Source organism: Phodopus roborovskii, unplaced genomic scaffold (genome assembly GCF_943737965.1).
Source record: "Phodopus roborovskii unplaced genomic scaffold, PHOROB, whole genome shotgun sequence".
Taxonomy (NCBI): domain Eukaryota; kingdom Metazoa; phylum Chordata; class Mammalia; order Rodentia; family Cricetidae; genus Phodopus; species Phodopus roborovskii.
Window position 1 is genome coordinate 49078761 of NW_026126407.1, and position 19785 is coordinate 49098545.

The 19785-nt window shown below is 49.3% G+C and overlaps 1 protein-coding gene across 5 annotated transcripts; it reads right to left on the bottom strand.

Moving 5' to 3' along the window:
- Window positions 1-146: 146 nt before the first annotated feature.
- Window positions 147-12913, bottom strand: Znf598 (zinc finger protein 598, E3 ubiquitin ligase). 5 transcript variants are annotated; one of them, XM_051181189.1, is made up of 12 exons: window positions 12667-12913; window positions 5432-5544; window positions 4958-5087; window positions 4527-4738; window positions 4196-4413; window positions 3538-3646; window positions 2960-3147; window positions 2756-2834; window positions 1886-2646; window positions 1391-1547; window positions 1145-1295; window positions 147-1067 (listed from the first exon to the last, which is right to left on the bottom strand). In XM_051181189.1, the coding sequence occupies exons 1-12, from the start codon at window positions 12883-12885 to the stop codon at window positions 714-716; spliced, it is 2691 nt and encodes an 896-aa protein (XP_051037146.1). In that variant the 5' UTR covers window positions 12886-12913; the 3' UTR covers window positions 147-713. The 5 variants fall into 5 exon arrangements, with proteins under 5 accessions (XP_051037146.1, XP_051037145.1, XP_051037144.1 ...); XM_051181188.1 differs by having other exon boundaries at window positions 3529-3646; XM_051181187.1 differs by having other exon boundaries at window positions 3538-3664.
- Window positions 12914-19785: the final 6872 nt, after the last annotated feature.

The window sequence follows — 19785 nt, forward strand, 5'->3', positions numbered from 1 at the left end:
CCCAGGGCTGCCAACTTCTTCCTATAAACAAACCCCTGCTGCCAATTCACTCCTCTAGGTCTGCTTACATCATGGCACATAATAAGTGCATGTACCGAGGCTTCCTGATAACTCAAGAGGCAGAGACACTCAGGACACCAGCTATGTGCAGTACTGCAAAATAAATTTATTTGAAGATAAACTGTCTTTTATAAAACGTCAGAGGCAATTTGAGATCTTAGATTTAACTTGTCTCATAAAAAGATTGAACTTCAAGTAGCACAATTTTGTGTCTTTTTAATCTGCAACTTTCTCTCAAACAGCCAATTGTTTACACAACAACATACTTGACATCTGACTCCAGCACCAGTGGACCCGAAGCTGTCAGCTCTGGGGTTGTAGGCTTGACTCAGGAGGACTCTCTTCAGGCCACTGAGGCATCTAGCTATGGCCACAGCCTCAGGTCCCAACATCCTAGTCCTTCCCTCCCCTGGTACATTCCAAAATCACAAGAATACAAACCAAGAGTGGCTCTTTGCCAAGCAGGGGACAGAACTCATGAGCAATGGTGCACAGGTAGACTATTCCTGATGTCCTCCTGGCAGACCCGACCAATCAGGAAGCCTGAATTTCAGCCTTCCCAGGGCCCAACCTAGCTGCCTGGCAGCTGGGAAGAGGAAGGAAGGAGAAAGGAGGCGCTAGGGTGTGACAGCTCTTGCCCTCACCAGCAGAAGCTACGTAATGATCCTGGCAATGGCTTGAAGGGAGGGGAAGTCATCGTCCCGGGCAGCGTGCAATGCCTGGTGGCTGCTGATGTCACCATGTGCCAGTACCTGCTGGCAGGTGGGGCACACACAGCAATCCAGGCCCAATTGTTGGGTGTTAGTCTGCCATACATTCTTCTTGTTCTTCTTAGACTTGGAGCTGGGAGGCTTCTCACGACTACGGAAGTCAGTGTGCGCAGACAGCAGCTCCTGCTGTTTGGCTGTGTCTGGCAGGAGTGCCAGCAGCTCACTGAAGATCTTCTGGAAGTTCTCCCCAAGCAGGTCTCGGCAGCTTTTGTAGTACTGAGCCGCAGAGATCATTCCCTGCCACCAAGGAGCCACAGCCAGTCATTCTCACTCTAGGCAAAGGCAGGCCAGCCTCCCAACTGCTCCCACCTCACCTGTCTGAACTCCCCTGAATGGCTCTTAAACTTGCTGAAGCAGGCCTCATCACTCTGCAGAAAGTCCTTGATGGACTGGATGAGCTGTAGGTTCCTCTCCCGGAAGTTCTCAGGAACTAAGTAGGCTCGTGGTGTGGGTGTTAGTTGGGGTCTGAGGTCAGATGAGGAGGTTGAGCCTTTACTGTGGCTTAGGTTGTACCCTCCCGCTAGCACCCAGTGGCAGGTCAGGTAGCCCACCCCACTTACGCTTTCACTGTGGTGGTGGGACTGGGGACACAGGTTGAGTGGGAGCTGGGTAGGAAACTGGAGAAGCCAGGGGGTGGCTTGCTGACGGGAGGCACCAGACCCGGTGGGAGTGAGGGTGGAGGCGCTGTACCCTTCAAGAGCACCACGGTGTTAAAGCCTGTAGGGTGACAGAAGAACCTCAATGTGGTCCCAAGTAGCATAGTTTTTCTGAGTATTCAGCCCCAGTGGGTTGACATGCCCACATCAAACCCACAGCAGGCTCAGAACCAGAACCCCAAGTGGCAGGCTCACTTCTGTGGGGAACTCCAAGCCCTACAAAGTACTATGAAGTAGTTAACTGTGGCTGCTCAAGGTAGCACCTGCATCCAGATTGGACACCGCAACATGCAAGTTTCCTCTATAGCAGAACTGGGAGTCTACCACACATTTCCACCTTGGGCTAACTCCAGCACTTCTCAGAAACCCAAGGAACCCACTGGTATTGGGTACACATACCTGGGGGAGGAGGCATCCTGGGTGGACAAGGGCCTCCAAGTGCTGGGAAGTCTTCCTGTGGTACAGGACAGGGGAGGGGACCCTGGGGCCTTGGGAGCCCTGGAGGTTCCTTTGGGGTGCTCCGTGCCAGGGCTGGCCCCTCTGAATGTCCATTCACGATGGTTACTGGCACTTCAGCTTTGCTCAAAGGGGATTCTGGGACCTGCTCAGCCCCAGAGGGCTTTGGGATATGATCAGGGAGCAACAGTGGGGATGATATGGCTCCAGTCTTCTCAGAGCCCACCTTCTTCTTCTTGCCAACCTTGGTGGAGCTCTGAGTGGCAGCTGGTGCCAGCAAAGAAGAGACAGCCACTGTGGTGGGCACGCTCCGAAGCTCCTGCACAGTGAGGCCGCCACCCTCCTCCTCATCCACTGGGGCTGGGCCACCCTTCCGGCCACCCCTGCTCCCCTTTCCTGCCTTCCGGGGAGGCTGGCTGCCACCAGCTACAGCCTGGGCCCCTGGTGTAGGCAGGTTCCCTTTCTTGCTGCAGCTGCTGTTCCAGGCTGAGATGAGACTGGAGGAGGCATTGCTGGGCTTGGGTGCTGAGGAAACCAAGGCAGGGAAGTCCTCTTCCTGGAAGGTGTTCTTGCCCCTGGGTGGACCAGGATACGCCAGTGCCAAGCCCACAGGGCCTGGGGCAGCTGCTGTGCAGCAGGAAGCCGAAGCACTGAGACTGGGGAAGTCTTCATCCTTGAGCTTGGGGTTAGGTGGTGGCAGGGTGCTGGATCCAGGGAGGGGAGAACTGGTCAGTGGTTCATCACCAGGACTCGGTCAACTCTGCCCCCATCTATCATAGATACCACACCCTTCTTCCCGGTTCCCAAACATACTTTGAGGGGGCTGCCACTGGGCCTGTGGCTGGGAAGGCTTCCTGGCTTACAAGACCATTTGTTGAGGCTTCCTTGGAGCCTACAGACATAAGATGAGTCCAGGTAAGGCTGTGAGAGTGGACTTGGGGAATGTGAGATGTTGACTAGGAGCTGGCAGCTTTTCCCAAGCCCAGGAAGGGTTGCCACTAGGTGGGATTCAGTTACCTGGGCCTTCACCCTGAGCCCGGGGCAGGCGCCGGGGGCCACGGGGCTCCTCAGGACCCCTGGCTGCGGTTTCCTCTTTCTTGGGCCTGCTACCCTCTTCTCGGTCCTCAGCTCTATGAGTCTCCTCTTGCTGTTGAGCAGCCACAGAGGCCCGGATAGCAGCTGCCACTTCTCGGTCTTCTTCTTCCCTAGGATGGAGTAGGGGCAGGGGAAGACTTCAGACTGGGCAAGAGCGAAAGGTACAGCCTCAGATGGGCAGTGTCTAGGCTCAATCCCTGGTGCAGCCTGGGCACATGCTTGCTGTGCAGGTACTTCCTAGCACAACTGCACCCTGCACCCTGCACCCTGCTCCAGAGTGACATTCTTCCCCCAAAACACTGTTGTCTCTGGCTAGCAATAAAGAAATAAGAACATTCTACTTGCTGAGCAGAATTGTTGCCACCCTCAGGACCCCAGGAACTCTGGCTGGAGCCCACTGACCTCATGCCTATTCCCAGCTTGACTGCTGGCAGCTGCCACCATGTGGAGGTGGTGCCAGGAGAATGTCAGTGGAATGCAAATCCTCCCACCTCTTGTACCTCCAGCTTCCCCGGCGGTTCTGCTGGGCTCCACGCCCGCTGGCCCGGCCAGCTCGGCCCTGGCGGTTGTACCTGTCCACCTCCTCGTAGTCCTCACCACTGACGACTCCTGTGGTCAGTACATAGCCTGTCATTGTCCCAGATTAACAGAGCAGCAGGACAAAAAAAAAAATGCTGTCCAGACCATACTGAGGTCTATGCTCCTGTCTGGATGGCAGAGGCTTCCCCACCCCCACAGCTTATGATTCACAAAGATAGGCCAGACACTGCAGAATCCAAATCAGCCATGACCTTTAGAAACTGGTACCCAATTGGTGCAAGGCCAGGATGGCCTGGGCCCTACCTTAGGAGATGGGAAATGCAGAGTGGGCCTCAGTGATAGTCTCCTGAGGCAGAGAAATAGCCTAGGGACTCCAGAGCGAAAGATAAAAAACACCGGACAGGGGCGTATAAGTGAACAGGCAAGGAGCTCTGAACTATCACTTGGTTTAGGTGCTCAAAGCAAGGGATGAGTGACGAGACAGGCTGAGTGAGTGCCTCCTGTGTTTCTCAGTTGCACAGGAGTCTAACTGGGACCTGGGTCTGAGGTCTGGGAAGTAGGTACTCACAGAAGGCCCCAGTACCTAAGCCTTGCTGAGCCTATGGGCACCTAGCTCACCCTCACTCCGGCGTGAGTGCCGTGGTGCAAAGCTAAATTGAAGGTCAATCTGACGGTTCTGACGCGCCTCGGCCCGGCTGCGGCTGTGGCAAGCTGTTTTATGAGCCTTGAGGTCAATCTCAGTGCGGAAGGCATGGGTGAACTGCTCAGTGCTGCAACGGCCCTCCTCACATAGGAAGTGCTTCTCCCGGAAGTGCTCACGCAGGTATGCATAATCACTGGCAGACAGAGTGAATGGAAGCCAGATCATCTACTGCACAACCAGATAACTCCCACAAAAGTCCTAGGAGCGTCAGGCTACAACCCCTGCAGCATCCCAGGTCCTGCCCACCTATAGTAGTCCTGGGCCCCATCAGAGTCACAGAAGTGGCAGAAGTAGTGGTCACGGCGCAGGTGCTTGAGCAGCTCATCATTGTCCAGGTAACGCTCGTCACAGAACTTACAGAGTGGATGTCCCCGATGAGATGTGTCATCAGGGTCACCCTGCATGCGGTGCCGAGCCAGGTCCTTGCGTGAGTACCACTTGCGCTCATAGGTGAAGATCTGCAGAGAACATAGGGCTGGACACAGGGTTGGGGCTCCCAGGTCTCCTGACTTCACAGTGGTGGATCATGGACAATGAGAGGGTCCTGACAGTACCACTCTGCACTAGAGCCCACTGAAGGCTGGAGGAGGGTTCATACAGCCCCTGGGAGCCCCTCCTTACATAAGCAACCTTAGGGGGTTCCCCAGGGCAGGCTCCCTCACCCCCCCAGGGCACACCTTGAGATGCTTGAGGCACAACTTGCAGCAGAAGAGCTCATGTTGCTTGCGCATGTGCTGCTCCAAGTCCCCAAAGAGGCCAAAGGATGGCAGGTGGGGACACCGTGGGCACTCATGCTGCAACAGCTGCCTGGGGAAACACCACAGTCACCCACCATGCTGGGCTCTAAGTGTTGCTGTCTAGAACAGAGCAGCATGCCAGGCCCCCATCCAGGGAGACAATGACTGCTCACAGGACATGGGATCCAAGTCTATGGCTCTAGCCTTTTTTGGGATTTTGGGGACCCTGAGTTAAATATCTGTTTTTATACTCTTATATCCCTCAAAAGGCTAAGAGGTAGCCCCCCTCATTTCCACTGTCACTCTGCTAGAGAACAAGGAGTTCCCTGCCTCATAAGATGGTTCTGAGGTCACCAACACTATCTAATCCGCATTACTGATTCTGAGGAGCACACAGATGCAATGACCCCTTACCTGTACAATGCAAACACCTTTCCATCGGCAAAATAGATGTCATATTTCTTCTCATGCTGGAGCTGGTGGATGGGAATCATGGCAAAGGCAGGGAGCTTCTTCCCAAAGACCACCTGGAGAGAGAGAGGGGTGAGCAGGATCTGGATGGGATGGCCAAGAACCAAGCAGAAACAGAAGCAGAGCCCTCACAGTCCTAAAGGGGCAGGGTAGTGGTCACTGGTTCCATAGATCGCCTAGGCCTCTTCTCTCACACAAAGCTCTCTACAAGCACTATAGAACAGATGTGATATCCAGGCTCTCCACCAGGAGGCAGCCATGCTTCCTGTAGGCCTGGTATCCACTCACAGCACCATCCTAAAGATACAGAGGAGAGAACTTTCATAGGGTAATGGGGGGTTGGAGGGCATGCATTCTAGAGAGCAACTAAGGAAATAGCAAATGTTACATGCAGCTGTCAGGTGACCTTACAACACCACCTGTCCAAAACCACCCCAGCATGTTTCCATGATGCCACAGGGGCTCTCACAAGACTTGACCACTTTAGTCACAGTCCCATACTTCGGCTTGCTATAGGCTGCCTAAATCCCAGACATGAGCCATATACACACTGCAGCCACTGCAAGGATTAGAGCACACTAGAAGAGGGATCTGGGCATCTAAGCTTTTCCCTGCATCACGGCCTCCTTATCTCCACAAAGTTCTTCAAGTGATGACTTGCAGTGACCCACACTGTCACACCTGACTCAAGCCCTCGCCCAGGTGCCTTCTTTGCCACTACTCCTGTCAGGTACTGGTTACATGCTTCAGCTTAGCCCTGAAAGCAGCTGAGGCATTTTCAGTACATCCCTGCCTTGGGAAAGGTCACACCAAGGTCACCTGTTATGTCTGGGCTTAGCCGAGGAGGGTATTTTGAACCAAAATATGAGAGTCTGGGGCAGTTCAGGAGTGATGAGGGAAAGGGAGCCCACTCACACACCTGGCCCACATATAGGGTCCTAAGCAGCAAAACAACTAAAGTTGGTACTCTGGAGGAGCTGTGGGAGCCCAACCCCACTTTATCATGATATACTTGGAAATGACAGAGACAAGAATCTACTCCTCTAGCTGGCCCTTATCAGGAGCCAAGGGAAGTTCCATGGTCCAGCCACACTCCTCTTAGGGATGGGAACAAGTCAGCAGTGGTCCAACATTGTCATATCTGATAAGGCTGTATACAAGTAGGTACCTTGGGTGTAGCCATACCCCCAACATTATCTTTAATTTTTTTGAGACAGGGTTTTCTAGAACGCAGGCTTGCCAGAAACATGCTATCTTGTTATAGTTGGCTCTGAATTCCCAATCCTCCCTTCCTCAGCCTACCAAGTACTAGGATTATAGGAATGTATCGCCTACCTGGTTTAAGACCATCTAGACTTTTGTTTATCTAGACAGTATCTTTTTCTTTTGGGGGGGGGGTTCTAGACAGGGTTTCTCTGTGTAGTTCTAGCTGTCCTGGAACTAGCTCTGTAGACTGGGCTGGCCTCAAACTCAGAGACTGCCTGCCTCTGCCTCCCAAGCACTGGGATTAAAGGTGTGCACCACCACCGCCCATCCCAGACAGTGTTTTAATTAGTCCTGACAGACCTATTTATAAAACAAACAAAGGTGGCTTTCCCAGTTCAAGTCCTCCCACAAACAAACAAACCCAGCAGTGATAGTAAGAGCCTTTAATCCTAGCACTCAGAAGGCAAAGGGAAGTGGATCTCTGAGAGTTGGAGGCCAGGCTGGTCTACAGAGCTAGTTCCAGTGCAGCCAGGACTATAACACAGAGAAACCCTGACTTGAAAAACAGAAACAAACCCACCCTGCCTCTGCTTTCAAAGTGTCCAAATTACAGGCATGTGCTGCATGTCAGGCTTAAGGACCATCCTTAAATGGCAGTCACAGCTGTGCCCTCCCTAAAGCAACCAATGAAGGCGCACAGTCAGGGTTCCCGACATGGGCTGTGTTGCCCCCTCCACGGTGCAGCTTTCTGGTTCCTTGGAAGCTCCTTCAGGCCACAAATATGAACAAAATCCCTAGACTCTGGTTTCTTTTCAAACATTCTAGAGACAGGCTCACACTGAGCTATGCTTTCCAACTACTCCCAAGATTGCCTCTCCAGCCCAAATCCAAAGGAGTTTAGGTTGCTTGGTGCTGGTGGTGCAAACCTTTAATCTCAGCACTTGGAAGGCAGAAGCAGGCGAATCTCTGTGAGTGGAGGCCGGCCTGGAACACTACAGAGTGAGTTCCAGAACAAACAGAAAAACCTTATCTCAAAACAAAACAAAACAAAAGGAGCTGAGCTCAGGGACATGAACTAATGCAGAGTGCTGGCAGACACCGAGCTTGGAAGCTACTGAACATAAGCAAACAGGCATCAGGCACAGCCATATCCTCACTTAGCTCCTGCAAGGCGGGCAGAAGAGCAGTCTGAGGAAACTCCCTGAAGCTGCCAAAAAGCATCCAAGCCCAACAGACGTAGCGGAGGATCAACTTCCTTCCCTAAAGGAAGCAGTGCCAGGGACGCCCCCGTCACTGCCACTAGTTCCAGGGACCTCTCTCAGCTGTGCACTTGAATCTACTCTGAGTGGCATCTCAGGCTATCATAGAAGAGGTTTATCTATCTTGGGGCTATGGGTACAGCCCCTTGAACCTCTGTTAGGCAGCCAGTGCCAGGACATGCTGAGCAGAGTAGTTCATCTGTGCTAGGCACCTCAGCTTATGTATCTATGCCCTATAACATGATGGCTTGTTGCTCACCCATAAAACATCCCTGTGAATAGCCTGAGTTAAAGAACAGCTTTGCCCAGAGGAAAGGCAGGGAGATAGCACACATCCTGCAATGAGCAGGTCCAAAAGCCAAACAGTGTTCCTTATGAAGGGCCTGGCTGGCCACCAGAGGACTGGGAACCAGATCTGCTCTACTGTGTGCCATTGAGGCCAAGAATCAAGAAACATGATTATCAACTGCAGGTAGAAGTGATAAAGGGGCCACTGAGCCAGGTCTGAATGGAGGGGGGTGGGGACCTGCCAAGTAGAAACAGGGCCATCAAGGCCCAGGAGTACCAGTCTGGTGGAGATGTTGAATCCGCACACCTGGCTCAAGCTGAGAGGTAAGGAAGGAGGCACAGGGATGGTTCAAGAAGGGAATGAAGTACAGGAAAAGGGTTAGCATAGGCCAAAGGCTGGGGATATGGATTTGAAGTCAGCAGGCTTGGAGCTCTAGGCAGAAAAAATTCTGCCCCTCTTCAGGCACAGACCAAGGTTGTCCACCTAGACTGCCTGAGTAGGTGATAGAAGAGCAGGGCATCCTGAGGCATCCCCAGCAGAGGGTAAGGCAGGAATCCAACCAGCAAGCCCCCCACCTTCCTGGAGATATTCCTGTGAGGCTAGGTGGGGACAAAGGAACATGGAAACGAAGGGAAAATGATCTGCCTGGGCTATAAAAGGGCAAAAACAAGGAGTAAGGAGAAAAGAGTCTTAGGAAAAGGGTCATGATCTGAGGAGAAAGCTTAGGCCAGGTCTAGGTGGGAGGCTGGGCTATTCTGAGGAGTTGGGTGGGCTAGGCATCACACAATTCAGAGGTTAGGCAGGGATACTTCTGAATCAGCTGTGTAGGATTGGCAGCCCAGATCCAGAGGAGACTGAGGATGTAGGAAGCTTGCTCAAATGGTGTCTGCCAGGGACCCTACTACTCCTTACTTTCAACATGTACCATGTGCTCAATAAAGAGCAGATAAAGCCAGCAGGCGGTGTAGATGCACACCTTTAATCCCAGTGCTCGGGGAGGCAGAGGCAGGCAGATCTCTGTGAGTTCATGTTCTCGGCCAGCCTGGTCTACAGAGGATAGCTAGGGCCACACAGAGAAACCCTGTCTCAAAAAAAAAAAAAAAAAAAAGTGTACAGTGTGTGTGTAGACTGGTTAAGAAATTAAGAGAGCTTGGGTTTGGTTCATAGCATCCACATAGAGGCTTACAACCATCTGTAACTCCAGTTCCAGAGGCTCCAACATCTTTTTCTGGAAGAACATGCATACATATACATAAAAGAAAAATAAATCTTTTAATTAAGATCATTATTTTATGTGTATATATGCCTGCATGTGTATGTTTGTGCATCAAGTTCATGTGTGGTGCTCATAGATGATGGACCTTGAGGACAGCAGCAGGGATAACTTTTGGAAAGGCTAGGATCACCAGGCATAATGTTACAGGCATTTACTCTCAACACTCAGGATAGGTAGATCTCTAGGAGTTCCAAGCCAGCCTGTGTATACAGTGAAAGAAAGGAAGGGAGAGTGGGAGGGACCACAGATGACAGAGCATTCACAACAGAAAATACCAATGACTCATCAGGTACCGCCTGCTAACCTGGACCTTGGAGTAATCCTGGGAAGGCCTTCAGCATTCCCCTCCCACTTCCTGCTTGTGGGTGGTGTGTGGCCTGTCCAGAAACCAAAGAGCTGGAGAGCAACAGGGTAAGGAAAATAGTTCTAAGAATACAAGGCTTGATGATCACCAGGGTGTACTGGTGCTAAAGACTGAACACAAGACTCTCCACCACTCAACATTAAATAGTGTTTTTGTCCACCATCTCCACAGCCTCACACCAGATGTCAGCCCACCTAAGCTGTTGTGCTGAAAAGTCCAAATTGCCCTGGCTCTTCACCAGACACAGCTTCAAAGTGGTGCACTGTCTCCCTGCTATACCCAGATGCCACTCCAATGTCTATACAAGGAAGATCAAGGCAGATAGAATCAACCAGCATAGGAAGCTGGCTAGTTCCACATGACAGGGTTTCTCTGGCTGGCCTCCATCTTGGAAAGTCACTTGCCTCCACTTCCCTAGCAAAGAGATTAAAGGTGTGTACCACCACCTAAATGCTCCATACAACATCTTAACATACATCCCTCCTAATTTTCACTTACTTAAGTCACATTAAGGGAAGGCAAGGACAGGATTCAGGGACTAAGGGTCACTGAGACTCTGGGTGTGTACACAAGACATACTCAGGGTAAGGCAGTAAGGGACAGAGGAGTGAGGGTGAAGCTGCAAGGTTACAAGTGAAGAAAAAGCAGAATGAATGGAGAGGCTGAGAGCTGGACAGTATCATCTCACCCAACTCCCAAGAACTCTTGCTGCCCAACATGGTGATACCAGTTCAAGAGGAAGCCCAAGCTTGGCCAAGGGCACGCAGTGCCAAACCACATTCCAGTCAGGGAAGGCTGACCGCTCATGTCAACAGCCCCTGCCACAGAGCTCTCAGAGGGTGTGGGGCCCATAAGGAATGAGGGAGGGCACACACTGGCAAAAGATGACATGTGTGTGTTCACTCAATTCCAGAACCCAGGCTAGGACTATATATGTATAGTCCTCCAAAAAAACTTCAAAAATATCTTCCTTCCTAGAAGGAAGCTAAAAGTGTGCTGGGAAAAAAACCCAGTGTTTGACTTATCCCATAAGTATATGCAATAATGACCAGCAAATCAAGCTCCAGCAAGGCCACCAGCCAAAAGCTTCCTGGGATGTTTCTGAACCCCAGACCTCACCCAATAGGGTATGGCTGCTTCCACCACATTACAGAGTTCTTGCAGTTGCTCTTTCCCAGTATGACATAGGCAGATGCTCAGGGAATGTTTAAGGACTTCAGCTGACTCCTTTGACATATATATTAAGAGTGGAGAGATGACTCAATGGTTAAGAGTACTGACTTCTCTTCAGGGGAACCAGGGTCCAATTCCCACTCACATGGCAGCAACTCAAGTTCCAGGGGACCTGACACCCATGGCAAAACACCAATGCATATAAAAGGAAAGAAGGAAGGCAGGCAGACAACCTTAATCCCAGCATTTGGGAGACAGGTGGGTATCTGAGTTCAAGGCCAGCCTGGCCTATATACTGAGTTTCAGGATAGCCAGGGATACACAATGAAACCCTGTCTTGAAACAAAATAAAACAGAAAAACAGGTGGGACATGGTAGTGCACTGCCTTTAATCCCAGCACTCAGAAGGCAGACACAGGGACATCTCTGGTTTTGAGACCAAACACAGTCAACATAACAAGTTCCAGGACAGCAAGGACCCTGTCCCAGAAAGAGTCAGGATGGAACTCAAGTCAAAAATTTGAAGGCAGAAACTGAAGTAGAAGCCAGGTGGTGGTGTGGAAGGCCTTTAATCCCAGCACTGAGGAGATGGAGGCAGGCAGGTCTCTGAGTCTGGTCTACACAGCAAGTTCCAAGACAGTCAAAGCTATACAAAGAAACCCTGTCTCCAAAAATAAATAAATAAATAAATACACAAATAAAAGAAAGAAAACCACACAAACAAAAGAGAGAGAGAAAAGGAAAGGGATAGAAAAACATATTTCTTAGCATTATTGCTATTTCTGCATCACTTCCAAGAACGAGAGAGGTAAATTCCCTGGAAGATGCCAATGACTAAAGCCTTCCATGAACCAACCAAAGTAATTTCACAACGCTGAAAGCAAACAGATTTCTAAGGGCAGCAAACCAAAGGAAGCCCAGCTGGACACTCCCCACCAACAGCTGGCATTGTTGGGAGCGTGGGGGAATGCTCCATGAGTCCTCTGACCCCCTCAGGGGTTTCCAAGTCTAGACAATAAGAAACATCCCTTTCTCTCCACTCTGGAAGGAAAGCCCAAAACTAGAACTAGTAAGAAGAAGGAAAACTTCCTAACATTGTGGACGACCAAGCACCTGGGAATCAAGCCCTGATATCACTTCCACTCTACAAATGGAAACGCTGTTTCAGGGCTGACTAAGGGTCATCGGTGGGGCCCAGAAGCCCAACTAGTCTGGAAATATCCAGTTTAACCTTTTACAGAGCAGTCAGCTCCTAGGATAGACAGTCTATGGAGGTTCCCCCTGGCTGTTTCCTCCACCTCAATGAGGATCCCGATAGAAAATAAACACTCACAAACAAGAGGGCTCTCGACCTGACCCTGCCCTTTCCGCGGAGGGTCACAGGGGAAAGTATCCCAGACTTAAGAGTTCCCACAGGCATCGCTCCTCCTCCTTCGGCCCAGCTGCTTCTGCCTTCCCAGTCCCAGGAGGCCCGGTAATCGCATGCCGCCTGGACGGACCACCGGGCCTCCAGCGGGAGCTGGCGCGTCCAGGCCGCGGCCGGACACGGAGCAGGCAAAGCCATCAGGAGCCTGCCCTCCCCGCACCCCATCGCGCGCCCCACTGGCGCACCTGGCGCAGCTCCTCCCGGCACACGGCGCAGTAGCGCTGCTCGCACAGCACCCGCATCTTGGTAGAGCATCGGTAGCACACCGGGTGATCGCAGCGGCCCAGCGCCGTAGCCTCCAGATCTCCGCAACACAGCACGCAGCTCCCACCGCCCCGCTCGGGCGCTGCCACTGTCTCCAGAGCCGCGCGCCGCCCCTCGGCGCCCACTGCCGCCGCCGCCATGGCCGGGCTCCGGCCCCCTCCCGGCCGGCGCGGCACGGCGCGGCCTGACTCCCGGCAGACCCGCCCCTTCCGTCGACGTCACTGCCCCTCCAAGCAACCGCCCCGCCTGGCGGAAGTGCGCATTGCGACTTCCTCCCGGGCCTGGTGTGAGCCAGAGTGGAGATTTGCTCCATGCGTTGTATCCTGTGACTCCTTAAACTTTCCTAAACCATTCAAATGCGGGGTCTCTTCTTCGCCTGGCCCTAGTTCTAGAGACGCCGGAGGAAGCACTGGTCATCCGGTATTTCTCTTTTTTTTCTTTTTTTTTTGGTTTTTCGAGAAAAAGTTTCTCTGGCTTTGGAGCCTGTCCTGGAAGACCAGGCTGGCCTTGAACTCATATAGATCCACCTGCCTCTGCCTCCCGAGCACTGGGATTAAAGGCGTGTGCCACCACCGCCCGGCCATTTATTTATTTATTTATTTATTTGGCATCCAGTATTTCTGATAAACCACTAACGTTTTTAGGCTGAGTATCACACTAACATCCTTGGGCCATACTTGAATTATTATATTCATATCTGAAATGCAAATTTAACTGATGATTTAGCTACCATTCGTGAGGTTCTATTTTCATCACAAAATACATATATAAGAAATTAAGCTAGTAATGACTGGATCCAACAACCTTTTCAGGAACTTTTTTGTATAGCCTGGAACATAGGCCTCAACATAGGCCTCAGACACCGCGCTAACCAACTGCAGGTCCTTAGGAAAGCTGTCATCCAGGCATACTCACCCACTCCCTCTAGAGAAGGGACCTCGTGTTCTTTTGGTGTAGTACACACCCAGCCTGGCATAGTACCTAGAACAGGGAAGTACCTAGAGGTACTTGAATGGATAGTGGTGAATGTTAGGTTTCAAGTCTTTCAAGCTGCTGTGAGGTCTCCTCACTTTGATGAAATAAGATGGGTCCAAATCTGAACGCTTCTAGAAAGAGGCAGTAATATACTGTGTGAGAGGAGGGGTGCGTGTGTGCCTATAGCTAGACTCAGAGATATGGGCTTAAAACCCCAATTATTGTACTTATGTGCTTGTGAGCTTGCTTGGTCCACTGAAGCCTATAACTTCCCCATTTGTAAAACTGAGGTCACCATACCAATTAAAGTGGACTAGGCTACCTACAATTGCTCTCTTCAGACAGATGAGGGGATTCACACACACACACAGACACCAGGGCAATTGGACAGATGGTAAGTACTGTTAAATCTGTTGAAATGAAAGCTGGCTGTAGTAGCACACACCTTTAATCTCAGCACTTGGGAGGCAGAGGCAGGCAGATCTCTGTGAGTTTAAGGTCAGCCTAGTCTACAAAGTGAGTTCCAGGACAGCCAAGGCTATGCAGAGAAACCCTGTGCTTCCCCCTGCCCCCCCCCATAAAAAAACTGGGAGGCTGGAGAGATGGCTCAGTGGTTAAGAGCACGAACGACTGCTCTTCCAGAGGACCCAGGATCTATTCCCAGCATCCACATGGCAGCTCACAACTGTCTGTAACTCCAGTTTCAGGGAACCTGACACCCATGGCAAAACACTAATGCATATAAAAATTTTTTTAAAATCCATTAAAATGATCAGGTGTGGTCACACACACCTTTTAATCCTAGTACTCATAGGCAGAGATCATAATTTGAGATCAGCCTGGTCTGCATAGAGAGTTCTAGGGCAGCCAAAGCTACATGGTGAGACACTGTCTTAAAACAAAACAAAATTTGTTAAACTAGGGAACTAGAAAGATGGCTGGAGAGATGGCTTAGTGGTTAAGAGCATTGGCTGCTCTTACAGAGCTCCTAGGTTCAATTCCCAGCACCCACATGAAAGCTCATAACCATCTGTATCTGCAGTTCCAGGGCATTTATTATCCTCTTCTGGGTTCCTGCTCTGTGAGGGCACCAGGCACACATGTGATACACAGGCATACATAAAGACAAAACACCCATCTGTATAAAATAAATATTTCATTTACTTATTTATATATTTATATGAGTCAAGAGTTTCTCTGTATAGCCCTGGCTGTCCTGGAACTCCCTCTGTAGACCAGCTGACCTCAAATTCAGAGGTCTGCCTGCCTCTGCCTCTCAAGTGCTGGGATTGAAAGTGAGCACCACCACTGACTGACTATAAGAATACATTTTTAAAAATGAAAATATTGCCGGTCATTGGTGGTGCATGTCTTTAGTCCCAGCACTCGGGAGGCAGAGGCAGGCGGATCTCTGTGAGTTCGAGGCCAGCCTTGTCTACAGAGCTAGTTCTAGGACAGCCTCCAAAACAATATAGAGAAACCCTATCTCAGAAAAAAATAAAATAAAAATAAAAACATCTGTTAAAATGATAACTGAATGTTAATGGGAAGCTCTTTAGATTCTAGTGATAACTACTATGTTGTTCCTGTTTCTGCAAATAAGTGACGACTAAGGGATGGGACAATGTGACTCCCTAATTGACAGCTTTTGGACTCTTCCTTGCTTCTCTAATACTTTTAACAAAGGGACTGATAATCAGACATCCAGCCAGACTGCCCACCTGCCACCATTCTAAACATTCCTTAGAAAACAAAGAAGTGAGCAAAGTTGATTGTCCCTCATCCTAAAGGCAGAACTGTAAACAGAGCTGTTTGCACCAGATATTTTTTATTTATTTTTTAATCATGAACCTTGAACTCTAGATGACCCTGTAGTCATCTTAGCCAGAATGGGGAATTTCCCATGATGGTCCAGCAGAGGGACTACTGTGACTGAAGAGACAGGTTGTGATTGGGGCAAACATTTCTCTAGCCATATAAGCAGTCTAGCTGTTCCAGCTCTGTTGGTGAGTCGCTGGAAGCTTTCCTTTACTGTCCCCTTTGTGCTGCCTGTTGCCACTTTAGTTTCAGTCAAAGGCTTCTCTACAGGGGTCTTTTCTTACCTACTTTTAATAGAGCTGGCTGAGTCAATAGTACAAAGAAACAACAGATCGGTAGCTGTGGCACTGTGTGCAGAACAGTCTGCACACAGGGGCATTGATGGTCATGCAGTCTGCTGTGTGACAGGTAAGAGGGAGCTACATGCAAGCATTTAGCCTCACAGATTCATAAGGAGAATAAAAGACAAATGGATACCAGGTAGTGGTGGCATATCCCAGCACGCAGGAAGCAAAGACTGATGGATCTCGTGGGTCACTGAGGATCTGCTTTACAGAGTGAGTTCTAGGACATCCAGAGCTCCATAGAGAAACAGTGCACATATATACATTCGGACAAAAGACTCATGGGCATGAAATAAAATAAATCTGGGCAGTGGTAGCACAGCCTTTAATTTCAGCACTCAGGAGGCAGAGGCAGGTGGATCTCTGTGAATTCGAGGCAGACTGGTTTACAAAGCAAGTTTCAGGACAGCCAGGGCTACACAGAGACACCCTATCAAAAAAAAAAAAAAAAAAAAAAAAAAAAGTGTTTCTGGTTGCTGGAAATCTTGTGATGTCCCCTCAGAGCTATCATATGATACCGGAAAGAACCAACTTCTGCAAGTTGTTCTCTAGCCATGTGCACCAGGATATACACATGCAAATCAATGGGGAGTAGGAGAGATGATGGTTTAATAGTTAAAAGCACTGGCTGATCTTGCAGAAGACATGGGTTAGCTTCCCAGCATCCATATGACAGCTCACAATCATCTATAACTCATTCCAGGGGATCTGACACCTTCTGGCCTCTGTGGGCACCAGGCATGCATGTAGGGCACATACATGTAAGTAAAACACACAAAGTAAAATTAAATGAAATATTTTAAGAGGGGCCTAGAGGCTGGCACATAACTTTGATCACAGCATTCTGAGGGCAGAGAGAGGTGGATTTCTGTGAGTTCAAGACCAGACAGAATGAGTTCCAGGACAGGCTCCAAAAGCTATAGAGAAACCCTGTCTTGAAAAACAAAACAAAAAACAAACAAAACAAAAAAAAAAAAAAAGAAGGAAAGAAAAGGAGGGGGACTAGAATCAGAATGGGCCTATGCTAGCTCAGTGGGTAAAGGTACCTGTCAACAAGACTAACAGCCTGGGACCCGAATGGGGGAGGATAAGAATTAACTCTTGCAAGTTGCCTTCTGGCTTTCACTTGCACACCATGGCATACACACCATACATTCACACTTATGCACACAAAATAAAGTAACTAAAATTTATGTCAGTGGCCCTGTCAGAAGAGCAACAAATGGCAATTGACTTCAGGGATTGGGTCCACCAGGAAACAAAACCCTGATGGGTAAATCTCAGATAAGCAAGGCCCTGAGACCACAGACCCCAGAGTGTCTTTTGCTTCTGTTGTGTCTTCATGTGTTCCCACTGTCATCTTTCTCTGGTAATCTGGTATGGTGTGAATGATTCTAGGGACATCCCTACTACCTCTATTGTATATGTTTATCTCTTAGAAACATCCCATTCTACTGCTTATTTTTACCTGTGGATTATTATGAGATGATTTCCTCCTTAGCTGTACTGTTTAACTGAAGTAGTGATTTTATACAATAACAGTGTTAGTTTAAATAGGATTCTGGGCAGTGGTGGCACACACCTTTAGTTCCAGCACTTGGGAAGCAGAGCAGGCAGATCTCTGTGAGTTCAAGGCCAGCCTGGTCTACAGAGTGAGTTCCAGGAGAGGCTCCAAAGCTACACAGGGAAACCCTGCCTCCAAAAACAAAACAACAAAAGAAAAGAAAAGAGAATAGAGAATACAGGAGAAGAATAATGAAGGAAGCCATCAAAAGAGTGTGAGTGTCTTTTCCCTTACTACTTCAGATTTAAAAAAAAAAAGTCTTAGTACCCCTCCCCTTACATTCCCTTTGAGCCCCGAGATGCTGGAGGCTGATCCCCCAGGCAGTGAAAATTTTAAATAATCAAAATGACAGACTTGGGAGCATAACCTGTAAAATGCCTGCCTGCCTACCATGTCAAAGACACTGGATTCAAATCCCAGAAACACCAAGAAAAAATAAAAATCACAGTGGACTTATGAACCTAGAACACTGGAAGCTAGAATTCCCTGAGATCCTGCAGGATTTGCTTCTCCAAAATTAGGATACACACCCTGGAAGACCCAGCATTCAGACAACAGGATTCCATCTGAGGTGAAGCCACAGGCACTGTAAAGGCTTCTCAAGTGGAGGCCCAGCTACAAGTTCTCTGAGGAAAAAGACCCAGTCTCTTGAGTAGGGCTGCTGTAATGGGTCACTTCAGATCCTTGGAAACTGGGAAAGGTTACTGCAAGGAAGTTTATCAGCTATTGGAATGTTTAGGTATAGAAAAACAAAACAAAAAATCATAGCTTTCAGGAAGAAAGGAAATGTAAATAGTATCCTACTAGGACTAGAGTTAAGAGCACTGCTGCTCTTCCAGTGGACCTGAGTTTGGTTTCAGCACCCATGTCGGTAGCTCACAATTGTTTGCAACTCCAATTTAAGGGGATCTGACGCCTTCTTCTGGCCTCCGTGGGTACCAGGCATGCACACAACATACAGACAGACAAAACACCCATCCACCTACAATTTTCCCCCCCCAAGACAGGGTTTCTGTGTGTAACTGCTGTTCTGGAACTCACTCTGTAGACCAGGCTGGACTTGAACTCTGCCTCCTGAGTACTGGGATTAAAGGTGTGAAGAACGACTACCACCTGGCTTTCTTTTTGTTATATCTGTTTATCTTTGTGGGTGGGTGCATGCTTATGAGTGTGTTGAGATACAAGTGTGGAAGTCAGAGGACAGCTTGCAGGAGTTGGCTCCCTCCTTCCACCATGTGGGTCTCAGGAATTGAGCTGGAGTCAATAAACTTGGTGGCAATCACCTTGCCTGCTGAGTCATCTCTCTGGATCCTCCTTCTTTGGAATTAAGCCTAAGGACTCACACATGCTAAGGAAGTGCTCTATCACAGAAATATCTATTCAGTTCCTGACCCACCCCCAGCCTTTCCCTTGTTTGTTTTTCATGACAGGGTTCCTCTGTATAGCCCTGGCTGTCCTGGAACTTGATCTGTAGACCAAGCTAGCCTCAAACTCTCAGAGATCAACCTGAGTGTTTGACTGCATGTATGCATATGCACCACATGCATACCTGGTGCCCATGGGGTCTAGAACAGGGTACTATATTCCTTGGAAGTAATGTTACAAATAGTTGTAAACTGCCATGTAGACTCTGGAGACCAACCCTGGATCATCTGCAAGATCAGTAAGTGTTCTTAGCCAGCGAGCCATCTCTCCAGTCCTGCAGCACGGAGTCTATTGTTCTTAATAATAAAAACTCAGCAGATATTGGACTTCAAGATCAGAGAAGCCACTAGAGAGTTCTCATCTCTACCAATGCTCAGACAAAAAGGGTGATCCTGTCCTCAGACTGCATCTGTCTTCACCAACCCTCAGACTGCACTGAGCTCTTGTCTCCTCTCCCCTTATATTCCTCTCCAGTGCTGGGATTAAAGGTGTGGGGTCCCAAGTGCTGAGATCACTGTTGCTTGAGCTCCATTTTTTCTTTTAGACTGGATCAGTTTCTTGTAGCCCAGAGTGGCCTTGAACTAACAGAGATCTGTCTGCCTGTCTTCCGAGTGTTGGGATTAAGGGTGTATACCACCATTGCCTGGTCTCTATGGCTAACCAGTGTGTCTAGCTTTGCACTCTGATCTTCAGGCAAGCTTTATTTGTTAGATCATAAACAAAATATTGACACATTTCCCCTTTTGAACTTTTTTAATTGCAGACAAGGTCTTCCTAAGTTGTCCATGCTAGAAACATTCTATGCTCCTATCACAGCCTGCCTAGTTCTTGGAGTTACCACCTGCTCTATCAAGCTTTCCTGGGTGTCAATCCCAGCATGGATCAAACAATATGGTCACATGGATTTGCATTTC

Coding starts and splice junctions, on each gene's coding strand:
- Znf598 (XM_051181186.1), bottom strand. CDS start 12,885: ATGGCGGCGGCGGCAGTGGGCGCCGAGGGGCGGCGCGCGGCTCTGGAG. Junction 3,665..4,195: donor GCACTCACGCCGGAGTGAGG/GTGAGCTAGGTG, acceptor GGACAATGACAG/GCTATGTACTGACCACAGGA. Junction 1,296..1,390: donor CCCACCACCACAGTGAAAGC/GTAAGTGGGGTG, acceptor ATCTGACCTCAG/ACCCCAACTAACACCCACAC.